Source organism: Pteropus alecto, unplaced genomic scaffold (genome assembly GCF_000325575.1).
Source record: "Pteropus alecto unplaced genomic scaffold, ASM32557v1 scaffold121, whole genome shotgun sequence".
NCBI lineage: Eukaryota > Metazoa > Chordata > Mammalia > Chiroptera > Pteropodidae > Pteropus > Pteropus alecto.
The window spans coordinates 6,502,947-6,525,698 of NW_006434369.1; the positions used below are offsets into that span (position 1 = coordinate 6,502,947).

Sequence of the window (22,752 nt, forward strand, 5' to 3'; positions counted from 1 at the left end):
TACCTGGGTTGTTAGGAAATAAGGCAGGAGCGGAGGCTTGACAAGGGAGCGCGTGCTGGGCCTCACCTGCATCCTCCCTTGGTGAAATGAGCTAACAAGGCATGGAAAGTTATCTCAGGTGCAGGAGAGGAGCGACTGAAATGTGTTCCTGGGATCGCTGGGTGACAGTGACTAGTGACTGGAGCCGTGGTTCCCAGGCCAGCGCCCACCCCACTTCCCAAGGCAACACTGCCGCTATCACCCAGCACAGCCAAACCGCATGCTCATCTTTTATGCAGATCTGACCTATACGTGAGCCAAAAAGGCTTCAAACCAAAAACAGATGTTTAAACTCCCCTATAAATCAGATCCAGACACATCTGCAGGCTCAATTAGCCTTTTGTGAATGCTCTAAAAGCTGTGTCTTATCACTGGGTTGGCATTTGACACTCTTCTATAATAAGAGGCACTACAGAACTAGGATTCAGTGCTAGAATATGGGGTTCCCTCGGCCCTCCAGCCCAGGCCACCTCGTGAGACCCTGGCACGGTTCTGCCTCCCTTGTCCCACAGAGCTGAGGGCTGAGGTGACCAGGAAAGCTAAAAGAACCCCTCAGTACTCCAAATACAAAGTTGAGAAAGGAGTCTAGCCGATACACACTGCCTTGCGGTCAGTGCTCAGGCTGACGTTGTAGGTGCCGTGAAGTGGGCGGAGGGTGCGCCCAAGAGGCCCAGGCCCCATCTGCTGAGGCAGCTGCTTGTGCCAGAACCCCGCCAGGCCAATATCAGCTGGCAACACACACAGGACAATCAAACCCACACATGGCTACGTCCGGCAAACTGAGTGACCAAGGGGAGCCGGGCAGAGGAGGTAGCTGTGGGGTGAGGCTCGGGACAACACAGATCACTCTGGCTGGAGCTAAGGAGCCAACAAGAAAGATGGAAAGGAGAAAAGGCTGAAGATGTAGACAGACCATAACCAAAAGAACCTGGAACCTCACTGCAATCATGGGAGTGGGGAATTATCACTGGTGCCTCAAGAAGACACAGTCGTCATCTACAACATATGAAATCCTGGTACCAGGTGGTCAGCGTGCGTGGGCAGGTATTTGAGGCCTCCTCAAAGGCCCTCCCTTCTGTCTACCCACCCATGGGTGTTAGCAGGCTACTGCGGGACACATACAGAAAATACAAGCAAGATGACCTCAGAGCCGAGCCCGCCCTCTATTCCCGGAGTGTCCTGACAGGACTCCAGGCTGCCACAGCACATGAGGCCATTGACCACCAGTGACAACCAGAGCAGGGACAGTAGCTCCGGTGAGGATCGAAAGGCTGCACCTCTCTAGTCACGCTCATCAGCTTGTCCCGCCCTCTCGCCCAGTTCCAAACTTGCACCTTCTCATAGGCCCAGCCGAGCTAAGGTGTCTGTGATGAAATTCTCCACTTGGAGGCCAAATCCTGGTTTCAGCGGCTGCACTGAAGTGGTTTCTTTAATGCTAATGTTACTTCAATGCCAACATATTCTGTTACTGATTTGTGATTTAAATCCAGGGTTTCTAACCTAAATCACATGTTTTAAGAAAAACCACAACCATAAAGTTCTCTAATCACATCCCGGCCTCCTCTTTATTCCCCATCAACGAGATGCAGGGATTAGTCTCAGAAAGCCCACAGACTCTCCATTTCCCTACCTCTAACTCAACCATTACTCCACCTCGTCACCCTGCCGGGTGTGGGTCCTATCACACCCCTTTCAGATGAAGAAACCAAGACCCTGAGCGGTCTTAAGGTGCCCTGCCTCAGGTCACAGGCCTGTAAGGCTCCATAAACCCCAGCCCGGCGCTGCCCACAGACATGTCTCCATGGGGAACGGTACGGAGGGCACCGTGACTCCCGGCAGGAGACGACACGCTCTGCCGAAGTCCAAGCAGCCATTCACACTCTGAATGGGAATCGTCCAGCTGTCTTCTCTCAGCTGTGCAGTCCGCACATACTCTGCCCCGAGGCCACTGTCCTTCTCAGTAGCCACTCACAGAAGGTCAACTACAGGAAGCTGAAGACCACCTTCTTCCGCACACAGGCTTGCCATCGGGGGCCCTGCTGCAACATCAGCTACCACAGTCTGTGCTCTGGCCGGAAAGCAGGGGAGTCGTGATGAGACTACTCCAGACACTGGCTCCTTAGACGAGAACGTAGTTCTAATACTTTATTTTAATAAAAGACACCTAATCACTCCATTAGGATGATAAACACCATTTGTGTGGGATGAACGTGATGCTGGTAGACTGTCAGACAACAAGACATCTGATTATTTGCAGCAATTTCCCATCTGCCACCGTAAACAAAGGAACCAAGAGCCAGCCATGGATCAGGACTGGTTAGAGTTGACAGCCAGGCTCACAGACTAACTTGCTTCCCACCAAACTGACAAACTTGTGCACAGGAAAACAACACGGGCATCTGGACACAGCGGAATCTCCATTTCCCAGAAAACCTATTCTCCCCGGATTCGTCAGGGGAGTTGGGAGGTACTGCCATAGGGAGATGCTGGAAATGACCACTCACAGGAGGCCAGAGAGTGAATGGCTTACACAGGGTTAGGAGGAGGCCAATGACATGGTTGCCACTACTGGTCAACTTTCAGTGAAACCCTTACTGTTTCTCATCCCTAATAGGAAACAAACTTTGGAAACCAAGCACACCAAAAAATAATATCCTAGAAGGAAAATCAAATATAAATTGGCAACTGACAAAAGGAATATAAGTGGCCTATAAACACATGAAAAGATGCTCATCAGAGCAAATTAAAATATTCTCCGCCACCTCAAACCCCTCTAATGGAGGTAAGAAATCCCGGGCTGAGAGGCTATGACAGGGAACAGGGACAAACTCAGAAAAGCTAGCTCTCAAAGGCTGTCGGCCACCTAGCAGAGAGGAGGTGCTGTGCAGGCGCCCTCCCAGCATCGTTGCCCCCAGCCCTGCCCCAAGCCGCCCCGGTGGGGGCTGGCGTACTCACCAAATGCAGTCAGCACCAGTGTGTAAGTAGTCAATGTAGGGAAGGTGGTTTTGGTCTCGAGACCAGCATGAGGTAGAAAAGACCATGCCAATATTTAGCCAGGGAATTGTCACTCCTAAAACACAAAGGGAGAAGACAGTATTCTAAACAATGGCAGTGATGTCTGAGAGCAACGGCCATTAGAAATCGCTTTCTTCTCCCCAAGTAAGAACAGGAAGGAAGAAATGAATTCAAACCCAGACAGACAAAATCCAGTGAGAAGGTACCTGCTCTTTCTTGCTTGCCACACAGAAGCAAAGCCAAAGATGGACACTTATGAACTAGTAAAAGAGCATCTGAATTAGTGAGTTGGGCAGCAGGAAGCCCCAAGGAACGGGACCTTGATGACTACTAGCAAGTAACCAGCAGCCATGGGCCTCGAGGCTGAGAAGAGAGGTGCTAAACCTATACTCCTGTGATGCTGGAGGCAGGAAGTACAAAGCTCCTTTGTTTGGAGGCCTTGAGTAATGGCCTCCGCAAAGTGTGGAGGGTCCCAGCCTTCTCCAGGGGGCCCAGCCTTCAGCAACCACGACCCCAGGATACCTGGCTTTCCCCAAGATCTACACAGAATCAGTCTATCACTCACAAGCCTACAGCAGACCTAAGGAGTCAGGACTGTAGCTTTGAAAACACCACTTTCAAGGTGAAAAGTTGGCCACTAAGCATCTTTTCAGCCTCTAGATACTGCTATTTGATTTACTCTTCCACATTTTTATGCACTTCAATTATAATCTTATTCTCTCTTTTTTCTACAAATCAATGGTTTGCTTTCCATATATATACTCTACACCGTACTATCCCCTGTCCGTTTCCAGTTGTGCTTAAACAGAACTGCCCAGCTCCATTCTTCAAGCTGCAGAGGCTGGGGCCTTGGGACCCTAGAGACAGCAGCTGTGTCACACATACCAGGCACAGCACCGAGGTGACGCAGGATGGACCCTGTGTTATTGGGGAGGACGGTAAGGTTCCATCCATGCCTGCAGAGGAAAGAAGAGGGATGTCACAGACTCGTAGGGAGGGTCACCACCTAGCCCCCAGAACATGCATAAGGGACTCCAACTTCACCTTGAAAATGGTTCTGATTTTCCTACTGGGAATCCGCTGCCGTGAGTGTTGGTGTCCACTTTGCCGCAGTGCACTGCCACGTGGCAGTCCTTCTCTTCTACTAACCTCCAGTACTCTTGCTGTGAGGAAGAGGAAAGGAACAGTTACCACCTCCACTGTGCCTGAGCCACAGAGCACAGTTTGACCTAACAACACAGGGACACTAATGCACGGTGTAGGAGCCCATCGCAGACCGGCCTCCAAGAGAGCACTGAGTAGAAAAGCCATGGAATCACCTCTGCAGGTAGATCCAACAGAACTGAAGGCAGGGGCTCCAACAGGTATCTGCACACCCACAGTCACAGCAGCATTATTCACAACAGCTAAAACATGGAAGCAACCATGTCCACTGATAGAAGGATGGATAAGCCAAGGGTGGAATCCTCTGTACAATGGAATACTGTTTAGTCTTCAAAGGGGAAAAATTCTAACACATGGATGAACCTTGAGGACATAATGCTAAAAGGACATAATGCTAAGTGGATTAAGCCAGACAAAAAAAGGCAAATACTTTGTTTCCACTTATATGAAGTATCTAGTGTAGTAATAGAGTATGAAAGTAGAAGGGGGGTTGTCAGGGGCTGGAGGGATGGGGTTATGGGGCATTCCTTCATAATGGGTACAGAATTTCAGTTTTGCAAGATGAACAGCACTTTGGAGATGGATGGTGGTGATGGCTGTACAATATAAATGTACTTATACCACTGAACTATATATTAAAAATGTTTAAGACAGTCAATTTTAAGATTATGTCTATTTTATTGCAATAAAAAAATAATTTATATGGGGGGGGCAATGATAAGACGCCCCACCATCATCCTTCGATTGTAATAAATGTGGCCTCCAGATCCGGCATCTCAACAGACATACGCCTCACACACTCCCAATAACCAGCCATCCTCACTTCTATGTGGGGCTGGCAACTGGCTGCCATGGGAGAAACATCTGAGGAGTAAAGGCCGTGTATACCCGGGCTGTAACCCAAACCAACTGAATCAGACTGAGGGAGGTGGATACACCTGTCTGGTTTAAAAAACTTTCCAAGTAACCTAATGAGTCTGATCTAAACCAGCATGGGGCAGAGAGTGGGTCAGAATGTGTTTTGCTAACAGGTGAGCAGATGTGCCTGGCTCACCTTTAGGTGACTCCCCTCAACTCAGAGGCACTTTTTCATTTTGTTTTCAATTATCATTCCAAAAACACAACATCACCTTCCCTAATCGTGGCAAAACCCATTTAGCTAGAATCACCTTTAGTGGAGGAAGCTGAGCCAATAACCACTTGGCATCACAAAGCACAAGTCAGTTCAAAGTGCTGCCAGGATGCCACGGATAGGCTTCTACCAAATCGTGCGACTTCAACAAAGAGGGACCAGCCCAGAGATGTCCAAAGGCCCCAAGCCAAGAATAAATTCAGCATCATTATGTGCCTGGATTCTTTAAATAGATTTCCTTGAACGTAAGGAATGAAGCGATTTCCGGTTGCAGGGACTGGTCACAGTCCTGGTGCTGCCATCCATGTATTAGACAACAACCTCGGACAGATAACTATAAACATGGGAGGAGGAAAGGGACCCACTGCTAAGCAGGGGCCAGTCCAGGTGCTGAGCACTAGCCAAGAGGAAAGCCCAGCTTTCTCTGAAGGACCCGGACGCTAGACAGCCTCAGACGGAAAGTTTGGATTTTAGCAAATCTTCCCGTGGTGTTTAAACATTAACTGCTAAAGCAAAAGCCAGACTTTTCAACGAGAATGACTTCCTGAGTAGGAAACTAAAATAAGCTGAGCTTTCCTCAGACTCCGGATAATAATAAACTGTGCACCTTCAGAGATGCCCACGAAGACCAATGCGGTGCAACAAAGGCCGCTTTTTCCAAAGAATCACATTCCATTCTCCTGGCATCTCTACTACGAATGCCATGAGCACCCCGGAACTAACTGTGAGGGCCACATGTGTGCCAGAATCTGGGCCCGGTTGACGTTTGATTGACGGAAAGTGGCTTTGGCAAGGCCAAAATTGGAAGATGGGGTGGAGGTCAGGCCATGGTGTGGTGTTCAAAGGCAGCACCCAGGGCACAGAGCTGGGGCAGCCTAGGCACACCCGTAGAGGCCTAAGGCCTGAAAAGGGTGCCAGTGGTGCCGAAAGTAAATACTGAACTCACAAAACTGGGAAGCCAGGCCTGAGCACCGGGGCGGGAGCCCCTGGCCTTCCGACGGTGACTATCAGCGGTGTTGGCATCACATGGTGGCCAGGTGGCCTGGTTTAGCCAGGACTGTCCTGCAAGTCCCACTCCCGGGAAACCTGGTCAAATCAGGATGGCTGTGCCCCCTAGTGGTCAGCCTGGGTTTTATGAAGAAGAAGGGGCACATATCACAGTAGAACACAAGACGTGGTCTGAAGCCTGCTATACGGCAAAAGCCAAGGCTACAGGCAAAAGCCAAGGCCGCAGTCCCTGTAAACCCGCTCCCCACCAACAGCTCCCCTTAACCAGCAGCAGAAGTTTGGTTTCGTTCCCCAACAGGATCAAGTGCTGCCGACGACGGCCCGCCAATCTGGAAGTTCACACCAACTCGGCTGGGCGCTGGCCAAGGGGATGTAAACAAACAGATCTGGTCTCTGTCCTGTAGCACTGTGCGCAAAACTCCCCCTAACTGGTCTGGGCACAGAGGTGCTCACTATCTCTCCAACCTCACACTAACTCAACGAACAGAGCTGGCAGAAGCACGGAAATGGCAATCTGCCAATCCCGCTAAGTGAAAAACAGGGGAGAAGGAAAAGCACAACTACGGTTTCGAAAGATTCCAAACATTCTCTTGCATAAAAGACACACAGAGGACAGGGGGAAAGCGGCCAGCTGGGAGGACGCCCAGAGCTCACCCCTGGCCTCTGCATCTCGGCCCTTGCTTTGTGGGGTAAGTCAGGGACAAGCCAGGGAGACTCGCTCTCTTCATTATACCTTTTTTGATGGAACGAATTTAGATTAACAGGAGTTAAAACTTTTAGCTGCCCCCAGTACTCAGAAGACAGACAAGTCAATCACTCAAGTCCTCTCCTGGGGCCTGATGGCTCCAGGACAGGCTCAGCTCACCTACCTCAATTTCAGCTGGTGCGGGCTCCTTGCTGAAGCACATGTTCATGATGTTTCTTGCTGTTCGATAAAAAGTTGTTAAAGAAACAGACCTTCCCTGGAAAGGAAACAAAAACAGGAGAGTCCAGCTAAGCAACAAAGCTGAGCCCTAACCCCACATCGGGCCACCCTGCCATGGGTGCGTCCCCACAGCCGTGGGCCAGTCTGTGTCCCGAGTTAATACAAGTAGAGAAAGCAGGAAAACACTAAGGCTCCTCAGTGCCAACAAAGGGAGCTGGAGGGCACACCGCCATCACAGCACCAGGAGCAAACGGATCTGGCATCTGGTGGAAACAGGCTGAGACCAGGAAGCCACAGCAAAAGCACATTTGAACCTAGACGTACACTTCCAGGGTACTCTGTTTAAAGAACAGCTTTCACTTTCTGGAGAAATGGGTACAATGGGGAAAGAGGGGCAGAATTCCTCAGTTTACCCATGAGGGGGAAGATAAAGGTTGTGGGCCAGTGAAGACACTGACAGCATCGAGGCTGGGACTGGCTGGATCGTGACTAGGCTCCCAAGAAAGAAGCCTGAAGGATTCTGAGACAAACTTAGGGTGACTTCTGTGCCCCAAAGGTCTTTGTCACGTGAAAACTGGCCAGAAGAGCAACCTCACCTCGCGGATCTGAGGGAACGGAAGTAACCCAATTGCTCTTACCACAGAAGCCACTTGCTGTCGCTGTCCCTGCTTGTTGTACCTCCTCCCCAGGGAGGGCAAGTAACACCTTTATTTATTTTTAATTTTTTATTTTTCAATGAGATTTGACACCTTGAGACATCAAACATTGTCCCCTATCTTGCCCTTTTCCCAGTAACCTTCAAAATGACCTCCTTTTATCAAACAGCTCACTGTTCTAGTTTGGGATTCCCAGGTTAGAGCCTATTTTTAACCTATACAGCAGAATGTGTTGTTTTGCAGAGACAAACTTGTAAGATTCATGCCTTTCACTCTTTTTGACTACACGCATTTATCCCTTGATTGAAGGAATATGTCCTGAGTACCTATTGTACATTAGGCCTAGTTCAAGGGGATGCAGACTGAAACCGACACACTCTCTGGCCCTGTGGGGCTTACGTCCTGCCTGGGGAATACAGCCTTTAAACAAATAAGAGCTGTGAGGAGGGACTAAGTGCAGAGTGACAGGAGTGGCAAGGAAGGGTGGCTTTTACCTGAAGGTTTCCCTAATGAGGTGACACTGAAACAGCCTCATAAAAAGTAACAGCTCTGGAGTGTGTGGCACATTCTTGTTGCCTTTGGAAGAACAGTCAAAGCAGTCAATGTGAAGATTTTGGCACCTGCTTTTGCATTTCAGCTATAATATAAGGGACTCCATGGGGTTCTAACTCAAAGAAAATACTCCTGTACAATTCCAAACTTCTGCTGACATTCTGTTCATTACAAAATAAAAACTTAATGACTAGAGGGACCTAATTTTGCACTAAGGCAGAGTGCCCATAATTTGAGAAGGTGACACCCAGCAGCCAACAGTCAATGGCCCCAGGATGCCAAGGGGCCTGGAGAATCATGAGCTCCAATCTCGCCGCGTGCACACAGCTGCCACTGAGCATCACCACGGCCCTTGGACTCTGAGAGTTTCACGATGAACTCTAAAAATACTCTTTGCAAAGCATGTTTTCAAAAAACTTCTTGCTTGGATCCAACTTGCTCTCATAAAATCGGTTTTCTTAAATAAAAAGTAACAAAAGCTGAAAATATTTCATTTCATGAGTTGGCTATTCAGAGCCACAGGATTTAATGTGTGGCTTTGATTGAGGAGGGCTTCTCAGGCAAACACTGAGGAAACACACGTCAAAGTACTCCTGCATTTATAGTCCACGGGCTGCCCTCTCCCTTTTCATACAATATTTAAAATGTGAAATGGAAGGAAGGTCATCGGCTGGCTGCAGGGAGCCATTCCCCACCCTTGTCGTCTCTGCAAAGCATCACGGGAAGATAACAGCGGGGACACTGAGCCCTTTCTGGGTCTAATAGTAGAAACAGTTCTAGGCAAGCAGGAGTGCAAAGGCTAACTACTAACAGAAAAATAAGAAGTATGATGGACAGCAGCTAAAGGTATGACTACCGAGCACAGACTCAAAGGGGAGAGGCAAAACAGAGACGCTCCCTACGTGTCTGTGATGGATCAGGTATCAGAAGTCCATATTGATTTAACCAGGCAGGCACAAGCCAGGGCCTGCCTCCAGGCAGCAGTGGGAACCCAGGGAGTGTGGCTGTGTGTGGCGATAACCCACAGCAGATTCCCAGTGTAGCAGAAACTCATTGACCCCCAGACGACTGCTAGGCTCACTGAGGTGGGAGCATGGCTGCTGGGCGAGGGCCGACAGGACCCCGCTGCAAGAGCAATCCCTTCCTGTTAAATCCAGACCTAGGACCTCCAGGAGCCAGCCCATGTACCTCTCAAAGCCTGGGCAGCCCAGTAGAGGCCTCTCTTAGCTCCACCAGGGTGCCCAACTCACCCTGGCAGGCGGGGGAGGGAGGCGGCCCTAAATCTGGCTTTAGAACCTGCTAAACAGGAGGCGGCAGTCTCCACTGCTAAGCCGAGGCAGGCGGGCTGCCAAGCAGAGTCCCCAAGACTCTGCCTCACTTCTCAGAGGAGTGAGTCTTCGCCTGATGGCTGGTGCTGCAACAAGATCTGGCAGAGCTGGGAAAACACGGTGCACATTTCATTTCGCCGTGTTCTCCCTGCCTCCTCCTCCTCCCTCCATGAGTTTTTAACAGTGAGATGTGTGGGGATAGCTCTGTCAAGACCTCTCGCCATGAAAAGACCTGGCCAAACTGAGCTGGGGGGCAGTAGGCTATTCAGAAAACAAACAAGGAGGCAAAGAAAACTAGAGCTCCAGCCCACAGAGGGTTGGCTCCTTCTATGTCCAAGATCCCCCAGCCCAGACTGGGCAGCTCCTGTTCTCCAGGCCGAAATAGGGGTGGCTCAAAGGCACATGTAGGCACACACTCAGCTCATCTGACAAAAAAGGAAATCCAAGCCCTGGAGACGGCAAGCGACTCATTCCATGCTCACAGCTTGTAAGAGAGAGAAAGGGCCAGCCACAGCTGGCCAGACGCCCCAAGGCCTGTGTGTCCTGACTACCCATCCTCTCTGCAGACTGCAGACATTTCCCAGAGAAAGAGATCTGGTGGCTCTAGGACCCCCAGATCCCAGCATGGCAGCCAGCCCCTTTTTAGCTCCATCAGGCATCTGAGGGCCTCACTCCACACTCCCAGCCCCATCGGACAGGGGCCCGGCCATACCTTATATATACACTTATGGAAGTCGCTAAGGACGCCTTTGTCCTCTTCCTCTTCTTTCACTACTTCCTTTTCCTGAGCAAAGAGTCGCCGCCGGCCTGTCTTGAGCTGGGCCTGGCCCACCTCTTTGAGCTTGCTTCGGAAGCCGTTCCTGTGGGCCACGCCATTGATGAGCCCGTTCTTGGGCTCGAAGCGGGGCAGGGAGTGGAACTTGTTGTAGTCATGCTCCGTGTGGCCCTCCAGGGGCCCCTTCCGCTTCTCCAGGCTCTCCTTCTCCATCAGCACCTCTTTCTCCAGCCGCCGGTGCTCCTCAGGGGACAGGGAGTCGTAGGACAGCAAGTACTGGCAGTAGGCCTCCTGGAGCTTGGCCAGCCGGTCCTGGGCAGTCTTGGGGATGCGCAGCATGTCTGCTAGTTTGTTCCATTTTTTGAGGTCAGTCACTTGCTGCATGCCGCCCATCTCATTAATCAGCCGGAAAAAGCAGGCCAGGTCGAGCTCACAGCCTCCTGGGATGGAGAGAGGAGAAAACACAGGGACGATTGGTGAAAAGGACCATGAACGAGACCTCCTTCTCAAGTGGTAGTCCATGGATGCCCATATGTGCCAGGACACCACCAGGCTCTGGGGTCGGGACAGCAAACAATCATTTCTGGCCCTCAGGGAACTCAGTCCACGAGAATGGGTGTTAAGACAATTTGGGGCACTACAGGGATAAATAAAGCCGATTGAGGCTGGGGAATTATGGAGACTACTGTCTTCAGAGGGATGGTAAGGAAAGGAGGTGATAAGCAGAGGCCTGAACAGTCGATCTGGCTGTGCAGATCCATGTGAATAACGTTCCAGCACTCCATCAGACAGGGGCAGCATGCACTGGTGCACACCCTCCTAACACAACCAAGGAAGCAGATTAACAAGACAAGGAGCAGGGGCCCATCCCTGGTGAGGGGAGGGTAGGGCCTAGGTTGTGCCACTCAGCCGTACCCATGGCCCAGCATCAGAACCGCTGTGATGTCAGAAACTGTATACATGCAGCATGTGTCATCAATCCTATTTCCCCTCGTAACACTCCCTACACACGTGTACTTGAGGTTGTTGATTTTCAATCCCACTTGATTTCCAGGATGACAGGCAACATTCACACGAGGGCACCCAGAAGTCTGTCTGTCCATCATGCATTCACAGAGAAACTGCTTATCTCAGGAGGATGCAGAAGCTAGTTTCTACTACAGCCCTTGATCAAGTTACAGAATCATACAAATGTACATCCACTCAAACATGCTGGAATGCCCACACAGTGACTATCTACAGCTAGATGGGACCTAGAAAAGCAACCTCCCTCAGGCCAATAAAGGGAGGGAAATCTTCCAGAATAATCAGCCACTGGCTATTAGGAGGTAAATGCACAATGAAATGCCAGGTGAGCAAAGTAAAAAGCAAGGAAGTTTTAGGTCTTTGGAGGGTAGGAATAGATTTAAATCCACTAATAAAAGAAAAAGCAGCAAGACTCCCACCAGACTGACAGCCTGAGAATGGCATCAGGGCCAATAGTGGGCTGGGCATCGTGGGACTGCCAGATGTGAGCCTGGACTACCTCGAGCTGACTGTGAGTAAGACCAGGGCATCGATGGGTGTGCAGCAGACTGAATGCCATTTACTCAGCTTGGTGGGATGGATTTGGCTGTTTTTGTGGATAATGGAGCAAACTCAGTGAGGAGACTTGCCCCGACATCAACCAGAATCCGGGCCTCACTCTGGTCTCTCTCCATCAGAAAACCTTCTGAGGCTGGCAGCACACTACCAGACTTGCAGAGGTGGAGAGTGAATGAAGCAAGTTATCCCAACACGCTACATTGGCTCAGATCACAGGTCTCACTTGAGGGGAAGCCAGCTAACATTTCTGCATTTTTTTCTCTAAGTTCTTGCAAATTTATTATTTCATAGCCTCAACTGCCATGTTCGGCCCATTCACTGGGCCAGCAGGCTGCTAATTGGCAAAGTGCCTCCCTCACTGGAGTCCATGCTGACCCCACCCTCTGAAGCACAGCAGCGCCCCAAGGGGCTGTGTTTGGTGGATTCTGGGAAACTGCTTCAAAACTACTAAGGTTCCTTGTACTTTGAGACAACTGAAATCAGACCCTGGGCCGAGGGCCTCTATCAGCAGCGAGCCAGGTCAGCACCCCTTTTACAGACAGTGACAATGCTTTATGCTTCCAGGCAATGGCAGGAGCATGAACACACACACCACACTGATGCTTCTACAAGGCTTCTGCTGCTACGGGAAGGAGAAGGTTAAAGAAATCCTACTCTGAACAAAAAGGTTGCTGGCTGTCATCATGACATCACCTGAGTACTCCACCTGTCCCTAAAAGACCCACCGCTACCCTCGCTGGGGGAGGAAGGAGCAGACTTGGGACCTCTCTCTACAGCCAGGAGGGCTCAGTGCTGTTCTGAGTCACCCAATGGCCTGACTACACACAGGGCACAGCAAACACAAGCTCCCGAGACACTCTCGCCATCTCGGTCTATTCCCATAGCCCCACGTCTCTGTCTATCACGTGCCATCCCTGACAGGGGACCACAAACCATGAATTCTTTCAAATTAAGTGATTCTCACTCAGGCATTAGCCCTGGCAGGCACCTGCGGAGAGGGATAATGAAACCTCCATCTCACGAGGAACCCCATCTTACTGCCAATTCTTGACACTTAAATGACTGTTAAATGTCTCCTTTCCTCCCAGCCTTTGAAAAATCAGGATCTCCAAAACAGAGGCAGGAAGGCACCCTGTTTCTTCTCATGGGTCTAGAGCTGAAAGGGAAGCGAATGACCTTATCCAGCTGCCTCAAAAGGAAAACCCACACTGCAGAACCCTCAACCCTGACAGGGCAAGCTCACCCTAGAGGTGCAAGATACAGGCAAGAAGCGGGACCAAGGAGCTCCAGAGGACCTGTGAGTGGCTCTGCTGGAGGCCCAGTGTCTCAAGGCTGGGACATGCGTTCACCAGGAGCAGCCGAGGCGAGCCTGGCAATGGTCCCAGCCAGAGCTGTGCTTGTTCTTGGGAGAAATTTAAACATGTTTCTTGACCTGTGGGCCCCATGAGGGCCAAGATAGTCACCAAAGAAACAGAAGCGCAAGTAAAAACCAAAGAGACTGAAGACACATAGATCAGGCAGAAGAAGAAATGGGCTGAGGTCTGCAAGAGCTTGTGGGCTGAAATGTGTCCCCCAAGTATTTACATGAATCTTAACCCCTACTACCTCAGAATGTGACCTTATTTGGAGATGGGGTCTTTAAAGAGGCAAGTTAAAATGCAGTGAGTCCTATCCCATTTGACTGTTGTCCTTTTAACAAAAGGAAGAGACACCAGGAGCATGTACACACAGAGGATCGGCCAAGAGAGGACACGGTGAAGGCAGCCATCTACAAGCCAAGGAGAAGCCTCAGAAGAAACCATTCCTGCCAGCCACTCTGACCTCGAACTTCCAACCTCCAGGACTGTGAGACGATAACTTCCTGCTGTTTGAGCTCCATTCCGTGGCACCTTGTTAAGGTGGCCCAACAGACTGCTCCATAGGAGCAGCCATCCCCATCTCCCTGAACACTGCCCTGGCCTCTGTGGGGAGGCCCTGCAGTCACAGGCAGTAGGGGACAGCCCAATGGGAAAAGCAAGTGCCATGATACCAACCCTTCCTCTGCACAAATGCCCAGGACCTGTAGAGAAGGGGTTTCGGCCTCCTCCTGAGCAGCGACTGAGCCCAGAGGAGCACACCCTCCCATGAAAGGGGAGAAGCTGGAACCACAGGATGTGGTAGTGGGCGGGGGGAACCTCACCTATGAGCGGGAGCTCGTCCATGGTGATGCCCTGAGATCTGAGGTGCTTCTTGATGCAGGCCAGCCGCTGCACATTGGGGCCCCAGCGCCGGCCCAGCTTGTGGACGTGCTGGATCTGCGTGACGAACCGCATCTCGTCGTTGAGCTTGCACTCGGGCCGCCAGTCTGGGGGCGGGATGACCCTGCACATGCCGTACTTCTCCACCTGAGCACGCACCGACTCGATGTAGACGAGCGGGTCGTGGAACTCCTTGGCCGACGGCCTGAGCACAGGGATCTCGTCCATGGCCGCCCACCCGGCCCGGCCGGCCCCCTTCTCGGGCTTGGCCGCTGCCTCGTGCGGCTTGTGCAAGGGCTCTGATTGCGAGGTAGAACGATTTTCACAGGAGGCGCTGTCCGCCTTGCCGTGTGCTTGTCTGCCCGGCGTGTTCCTCCCGGCCGCGGCCCGCTTTGGCCGGTTCCTCTCCAAGCTCCGCTCGGGCACTTCCTTTCTCATGTGTCCATTCAGCAGAGCCCTCTCCGCCGGGGCCGGGGCCGGGGCCGGGGCCGCCGACACCTTCCTGCCAGGGGCTTCGGCAGAGACGGCCGCCCCTTTCATCTTCTTGGCGGGTGACTGCGGCTTTTCCGCCTGGTGTGCCTCTTCCAGTCTCCTCTTGGAATTCCGCAGCCCCTCCCGCAGCTGCCACCCCCCCACCTCCTTAGTGCATGACTTTGGGTTCAACCTGCCACTGACCTTGAGGCCATTGACGGCGGGCCCGGTGGACTTGGACGCCCCCCCGAGGGATAGCACCTGTTTGCGGGTTTTTGCATTGCTACTTTCAGTTTTCCCTGAGATTGTGTGGTTGACAGCTGAACTGGGCTTGTGGTGATTGGGTTTGGTTTCCTTGACCAGTTCTCTCTTGGCTTTGGTGTATGTGACAGTCCCCTTAGTCACCGTAGCAGTGTACTTCACAGTTTTGGACGGTGAAGGTCTGACTTCGCGCATCTTTTTGGCACTGGTTGCACTTGTACCCAGAGATGACATTCGAGTGACTCCATTTACCTTCGAAACCTGGGAGGCAGCAGGAGAAGCAGAGGGGAGAAAAAGCAGAATTAGTATCTGCCCAGAAGGCGACCTCCACACGCTGGTAACTACATAGAGGAGAAGAAACATGGGCTACTGACAAGGCAAACAAAATACATGCTCAGCTTCACAATCTCTGCATGATTCTACGTCCATCCTTCTGCACAAAACTACGCAGCCGGACTGGGTGCCGTCCAGTGGGGCTTCCTGGCGTGTTTTACATGCATGTTTGTCCCCATGGCTCTTCTGGGAAATCAGGCGTTTCATAACAAGGACCTCGGCACATGCCCGCCAATCACCTGTCACAGGTTAATAACATTTACGAGAGCAAGAGCCTGTCCATTTGGGGTACAGGGGAATGCGTACGGTTGACCCATGAACAACATGGGGGTTAGGGGCACTGAACTCTCCCAAAAATACCGTTTTGATCCATGTTTAGTTGAGCCCACTGCATATTTATTGAAAAATAAATAAAAACCTACATGTAAGTGGACTCATGTAGTTCAAATCCATGTTCAAGGGTCAACTGTACACACACACACACACACACACACACACCTCCTGTTCCAAGAAAAGACATGTTTGCTATTTTCTGTGCGCTTCCCATGACTGCATGATCTGCCCAGAGAATTCTAAAATCTATGTGCTAAGAAAAGAATGAAACAAAAACACTATGGAAAGAACAAGAGCACTCGTGTGGTTCTGCTCCAATGCAAGTTATAGGCCGAGCCCGGAGTTGTGTCTGCCAAGTGTCCGCATATTTGAGTCTGGGCCCCATGAGCACCTTGCTGGATGTCTGGTGGATGCAGCTCGCCTCTTTGGTGAAGCACAACAAGCTCAAGCCTCTTCTGCACAGGCAGTTCCCATTTTCCCACCCTCAACAAATTTTCATATTCGGTTTGACGGAAACTGGGTAAATAAACAGCCTCTTCAAGGGCTGCCCTACAGCTTGGACACCACGGGAATTCTGTGACACATAAAAGCCACCCTCGTTTATAAAGAGAAACAAGAGTGACATGGGTGGACACCAGGAATGCATTAAGTTCCGAAGAATAATGAAGGGTCCACCATAGGAGCTGGTGCGAGACTGGCCGCTTTGGGGTGGATGGACATCAAAACACAACTCTGCCCCTCAGCAGCCTTTGACACATCATTTCACACCTTGGGCCCCAAGTTCTCATCTGCAACATGAGTTAAAATACAGAAAGTCCAGGGTTCCATAACACTACTACCTCTAAGAGACAGACTAAAAATTACACAGAGCAGAAACAATAGCCCTCTTTTCTCACCAATAACCCCCGAGAAGAAGGTGAGAGGGTAGAGGGAGCCTGCACTCCCAACTCAGAAAGGCTGACCAGCTGAGAACTAAAGCAGTGTGCTCCTCCCAATACCCAGTGCCACCAAAACTGTTCAGCTGCATCACCTAGAGGACAGGCCCTGAGTCTTAAGCGACCACTGCACTATGTCCAGGAATACACAGTTAGCTTAAGTGCTGAAAAAAGAAAATGAAAAACAAAAATTAGACTTTCCCACAGGTATCCTAACCAGTGGTTCTAAGAACCCTGAGGGCTTTGTCAAAGGAGATCACTAGGCCCCATCCCCACAACTTTTTATCCAGTAGGTCTGGGATGAGTCTGAGAATTTGAATTTTAACGAGGTCTCAGGTGATGCTGAGGCTGATCCAGGGACATACTTTGAGAATCACTGAAGCAAACTATCAGAAAATTCTGAACACACAAAAAAGAAAGAAGCCACTGATATCCCTCTATTTATTTATATGCCACCAATTATACACAGTCTAATCAAAGCCATAAATTCTTGGTACGAGACTGTGCTCCATGAGCCAACCCCGGGTGTTTAATGAACCAGGTCTCCGGTGAGCTGGCCTCTATTTCTAAACTCAGTGTGGTCCTAAGCCCCATTGAAGGCTGATGGGAAGGTCCAGGAACTATAGTTTGAATCCTCCCCTGCTCATCACCCTATAAAGAAGCAGGACTAACAGGATCAAGTGAGGAAGAGAGGAGACTAAAACGAAGACTGGGAAATTAAAAACAAAAAAAACTTGCAACCTGGTGACAATAAATTAAAAACAAATTTATAAAACCAGGGATAAGGACAAAGACAAATTTTCTAAGGTAAGTACCACTAATTTAGAATAGGAGGTAAGGTGAGGAATGAAAATACCTCTAATTTTTAACTTCCATTGACTAAAAACAAAACGAAACATTTAGAAAAACAAAAGCAAAGAGTAATTCTGCTGTGGCTCACAGAGAACTTTTTACACCATTAAGACACTAGATGGGCCTTGGGGATCCAGTGTCTTCAGAGTAGGGCTCCAATTTCCAGAAAGTGGAAGTCAACTCTTCTTTGGGCCCTTCATCTTTGGTTCCAACTTTTCACCCAGTTCACACTCAAGCAGACTACACAGCACACTTTAATCTCTTCTAAAGATAAGGAATCAGCTATGAAAATGGCCAACATTTTATAGCGCTGGATGCCATCTCCTACCAACAGTTAGTTCAGCTGTCAGTCATTACATCTTGCAGAGGTTTGGGTTCAGTGCTTCTAAAACTTGGGCCCCTGAGAATCCCTGGGGGAACCTAAAAGAAATGCTGATTCCATAGTCTACTCCCAACCCCATTCTGACCTAATCAGTGAGGAGACAGAAAGTGTTTACAAGCCCACATGGATGGTCAGTGTTCCCACACACATTTTGGCCCAACATGACTGTCCACTTGTAGGAAACTGGGAGCCAGAGTTCCACATCTCTCAAATTCCATCACAAAAAAAAGAATGAAGGGCCCTTGTGTCTATCTATTCTGGCTTCTCAGGGCCACCTGACCTCCAACTGGCTAGGTTATAGGGAGGTAAGTTTTCTGCATGGTGGAATTCTATACAGGTATTTCACCACCTTCAATGACAAAAAGAGCACCTTCTTGTTTACTTAAAAATGGCTTACTGCCAAGATGTACGGCCAACTACCTTGCTCTATCAGAAGCATAAGTTCTTTTATTCATTTTCTTCTTCACTGTGGTTAACAGTTATCTTCAAAAGTGTCCACCCAGACCACTGGGAGTTGTCTGAGGTCTGGCTGAACAGAAGCCATACAACTGGGAACATACATAAGAGGTTTCCTCAAGGGGCGGAGACAGGAAATGGCCCGGTCCCACAACCATGTGTGGCAGTCAAGAATCAGGAGGGTTATCACGGCTGCAGTGCCCCCTGCCCTCCCAGAGGAGTGAGGGATCCCGGCTCCGCACTGGGATCCCTAGCTCAGGGTTCCAGTGGCAGGAAGAGAAGTCTCCACCACCTCTGGCTGTGGGAAACCAGCAAAGATTGTGGCTGAGTGAGACAGAGGGCTACGGGAGTCACAGACTTACTCACTGATGGACTCACTTGCTCTGAGCTCCGGCACTGGGGCAGCTGCTCAAGGAATGCTAGGGACATACAGGGAGACTGAGTTGTCAGGCTTCAGGGTGAGGGCTGCATGCGTGGCTTTCTCCTGGACACAAGTGCTGGCAGAGTCCATTGTTCTTTGGTTGAGCCTTCCCCTGCCCCATCATGCAGACACAGGCAGCTGCCATATCTGAGTCTGCATCAACCTGGCTAACACTGGCCTCTCCACCCAGGTAACTCCGCCTCTCCCAAATTGCAGGCCCATCCAAGGTGTTTTTTTCCCATACAAATGGCCTATCTTGGCTCATGCTGCAGATTTTCCTAAAATCTCTCAAAGGCTCACAAAACCCAAAGCAGCAGCATCTGGCCTTGGCGTGTCCCTTACCTCTTGCTGAGCAGCACCCAGCCCGCAAGCCCAGCACTAGAAGCAACTGGCCTCAGTCTCTAGCTTGGACTCTAGAGGCATCTATAAGCTCAGCATGGGTGGCAGCCATCTGCAGATTGCTTGGTGACTCTTACCAGGTGGCCCTGGAGGAAGTACACAGGCTGCGGCTAAACTTGGCCTGCAACTGGGCCCCTCCCAGGAGTCCTCTACACTGGCACACCCAGTGACCTGCTTCAACCTGCAGGGAGCCAGAGCCAGAGCACCTCCCAGGGCTGCATCTGAAAAGGACGTCCCCAAAAGGCAGACTGGGCAGGCACCAGAGCCCTCTTAAAGTGAACACTGCTCCGTAGAGTTAGCCCTCACAGGCCCATCCCCACAACCAATCAGCCCAAGAGTCAATCCCTGCCATCAAAATGCAAACAGCAACCAAGGTTCAAATACATCAGGAGAGCACACGCAACGCACACAAGGAACACACCTCACTCAGGTGACTAGGGAAGACTGTTCCACTGGGCCCTATAGGACACCTACTAGATAAGCCCACTCCACTAAGACCAGAGACTTAGGAGTCCTACCTAATACACAGAAACAAACACTGGGAAGCAGCCAAAATGGGGAGACAAAGAAACATGTCCCACGTGAAAGGATAGAACAAAGCTCCAGAAAAAAAAATAAACAAAGTGGAGGACAAGCAATCCACTAGATACGGAGTTCAAAACACTCATTATAAAAGGATGCTCAATAAACTTAGGGGAAGAATAGATGAACTCAGTGAGAACTTTAACACAGAGATAGAAAACAAAAATTAGAGATGGAAAACAATAAGGAAACGATCAGAAATGAAGAATACAATATCTGAGATAAAGAGTACATTAGAGGAAATCAACAGACTGGATGAAGCAGAGGATTAGGATGGGGTAGCGGAAGACACCCAATCGGAACAGCAACAGAAAAAAGAATGCATAGAAACGAGAACAGTTCAAGAGACCTCTGAGACAACATCAAGTGTAACAACATTTGCACCATAGGGGTACCGGAAGGAGAAGAGAGAGAGCAAGAAATTTAAAACCTATTTCAAGAAATAATGACTGAAAACTTCCTTAACCTGGTGAAGGAAAGAGACATACAAGCCTAGGAAACCCAGAAAGTCCCAAACAAGATGAACCCAGAGGGGCCCACACCAAGACATATCAAATATCAAAGGTTAAATACAAAGAGAGAATCTTAAAAGCAGCAAGAGAAAAGCAATTAATTACCCACAAAGAAGTTCCCATAAGACTGTCAGCTGATTTCTCAATAGAAACTTTACAGGCCAGAAGGGATTGGCAAGAAATACTCAAAGTGATGAAAAGCAAGGAACTATAACCAAGAGTCCTCTACCCAGCAAGGCTCATTTAAAATTAATGGACAGATAAAGAGCTTCCCAGATAAAAAAAAGCTAAAGGAGTTTGTGACCACCAAGCCAGTATGTTGGAAGGACTTAAGAAGAAAAAAGTATATATCAAAAAATATGTGTAAAGAACGGCAATAATTACGTATCTATCAAGGAGTACTTTAAATGAAAAAGAATTAAATGCTTCGATCAAAAGATAGGGTGACTGAATGGATAAGAAAACACAACCTGTACATAGGTTGCCTATAAGAGACTCACTTCAGATTAAAAGACACTCACAAACTAAAAGGAAAGAGATGGAAAAAGATATTATTTCATGATGGACCTAGAGGGTATTATGCTGAAGGGAGTAAGTCAGATAGAGAAAGACAAATGTCATATGATTTCACATGCATGTGAAATCTAAACAACAACAACAAAACTCACAGAAACAAACTCATAGATACAGAGTCCATTATGAAGGTTACCAGATGGGAGGGATGTTGGGGAGTAGTTGAAAAAAGGGGAAGGGATGAAGAAGTACAAAATGGCAGTTATGAAATAGTCATGGGGAAATAAAGGAGAGTAGAAGGAATATAATCAATAATATTGTAATAACTATGTACGATGTCAGATGGGTACTAGATTTATTGGGGTGATCACCTCGTGAGTTACCTAGATGTCTAATTACTACATTGTGCACCTGAAACTAATATAATATTGTATGCCAATTGTAATTGAAAAACGCTTTTTTAAAAAAGCGTCCACCCAAACATTATACATACATGTTCATATAACAAGACTGTGGACTAAATGTATCTCCCTTGCAATCCATCAGAACAGCAAACTTTAATTTATAGAGAAATAAATTATTAAGACCAAAAAGGGTATGTTTCCCTGACCCTCTTCTCTCTTCCCACCCCATACCCAGTGTGCCTGTGTTTCGTGCCTTCCCATAGAGGATATGATGCAGCTGACAAGCCAGTCCAGGCATCAATTTGTCCCACTGGCTGTGCCATGTGTCATAAACATAGTAATGAAACAGAACCAATACCCCAGGACACACCGGTTAACACACAGATGCTTATTCCTTGGCTTTGTACTTGGTTTCTAGGGGTCCAATGTTTAACTGGCATCCAAGAAAACAGGTCTAGAAGAAGGCATTGTTCTCCCTTGCCACTGAGGTCTCCCCCGAACCACTGCTATATCAGACAGAACCAAACAAGACACTTGGCCAGCTCGCACGTGGGGTCTGGGACCACTGCTGCACATCCTGAGGAAGTGCTTACTCTGAGCACATGAGACAGGAGTCATTTTAATTCACTGGAGACTTAACACAAAGGTGGCTATGGCAGAACCTTCCAACATGCCATAAAAACACTTCAGCTGAACAACTTTACCTCTTCAAGTGGCTCCTCTCGGCTCTGGTAAGATTTCTGACTATGCATCCCACTGTTCCCCACTTTCACCCAGTTCTGCAGGAAGTAGGGTGTCTGCAGCTTATTCTCCTTGGCCCACCACACCTACCTGTCACCTGTTACCCCAAGGCACACAGCCCTGAAGTTCTATAGTGCGACCAGTCCTAGTCAAAGAAGCCATCCTCAGTTCAACCAGAAATTCAATTGTCAAGCTCTTATTTCCCACTAGAGGGAGGCATTGAGCTGGGTGCCTCTGCCCACCCTTTCAGAACTCAAGAGAAAAAAAACACATTTGTTGGTTAGGAATAGTCGTCTAATCCCCTTGGGCTTTAAAACTTGAATTAAAAAAAAAAAAAGCTTAAAATAAGGAGAACTCTACTGGACAGGCTGTTGAGTTATAAAGGGAGTTGGCAATTTTCTTCTTCACATTAGAGCTCAGCCTCAGTGCCATAAATAAGCACAGAGGGGTGACACGTTCAGTACAGCCTAACATCCACGTCCTGGCTTACCGACCAAACACATTTCTATACAATTGAAAACTTCCTCGTGATCCCCTTGGAAAACTAATACTTCGAAACCCTCTCAAGGTATAAGCTCATTTGTTTTACCATGCTAAATTTCTTACTGTCTTTTACTGCATTTAAACCAAAATGCTATTTTAAGGAAACAAAAAATAGGTTTTGCTCCTTTGCCAAACACCTACCACACACCAAATTATTATCCAGCAGAGCCACTTCTCCTGACAACCCCAGGGCCACTAT

At 49.2% G+C, this 22,752-nt stretch overlaps 1 protein-coding gene across 1 annotated transcript in view; it reads right to left on the reverse strand.

Annotated features, from left to right (window-relative positions):
• JARID2 (jumonji and AT-rich interaction domain containing 2) overlaps positions 1–22,752 on the reverse strand; it is a 241,817-nt gene that overhangs the window by 11,956 nt on the left and 207,109 nt on the right. Inside the window, exons 7-14 of the mRNA XM_015587263.2 lie at positions 14,358–15,408; positions 10,532–11,034; positions 7,228–7,320; positions 4,099–4,217; positions 3,940–4,010; positions 2,995–3,109; positions 2,012–2,182; positions 1,485–1,539 (exon numbers count right to left, since the gene is read on the reverse strand). Coding sequence (XP_015442749.1) covers positions 1,485–1,539; positions 2,012–2,182; positions 2,995–3,109; positions 3,940–4,010; positions 4,099–4,217; positions 7,228–7,320; positions 10,532–11,034; positions 14,358–15,408 — 2,178 coding nt within the window. The remainder of the gene's footprint in view (positions 1–1,484; positions 1,540–2,011; positions 2,183–2,994; positions 3,110–3,939; positions 4,011–4,098; positions 4,218–7,227; positions 7,321–10,531; positions 11,035–14,357; positions 15,409–22,752) is intronic.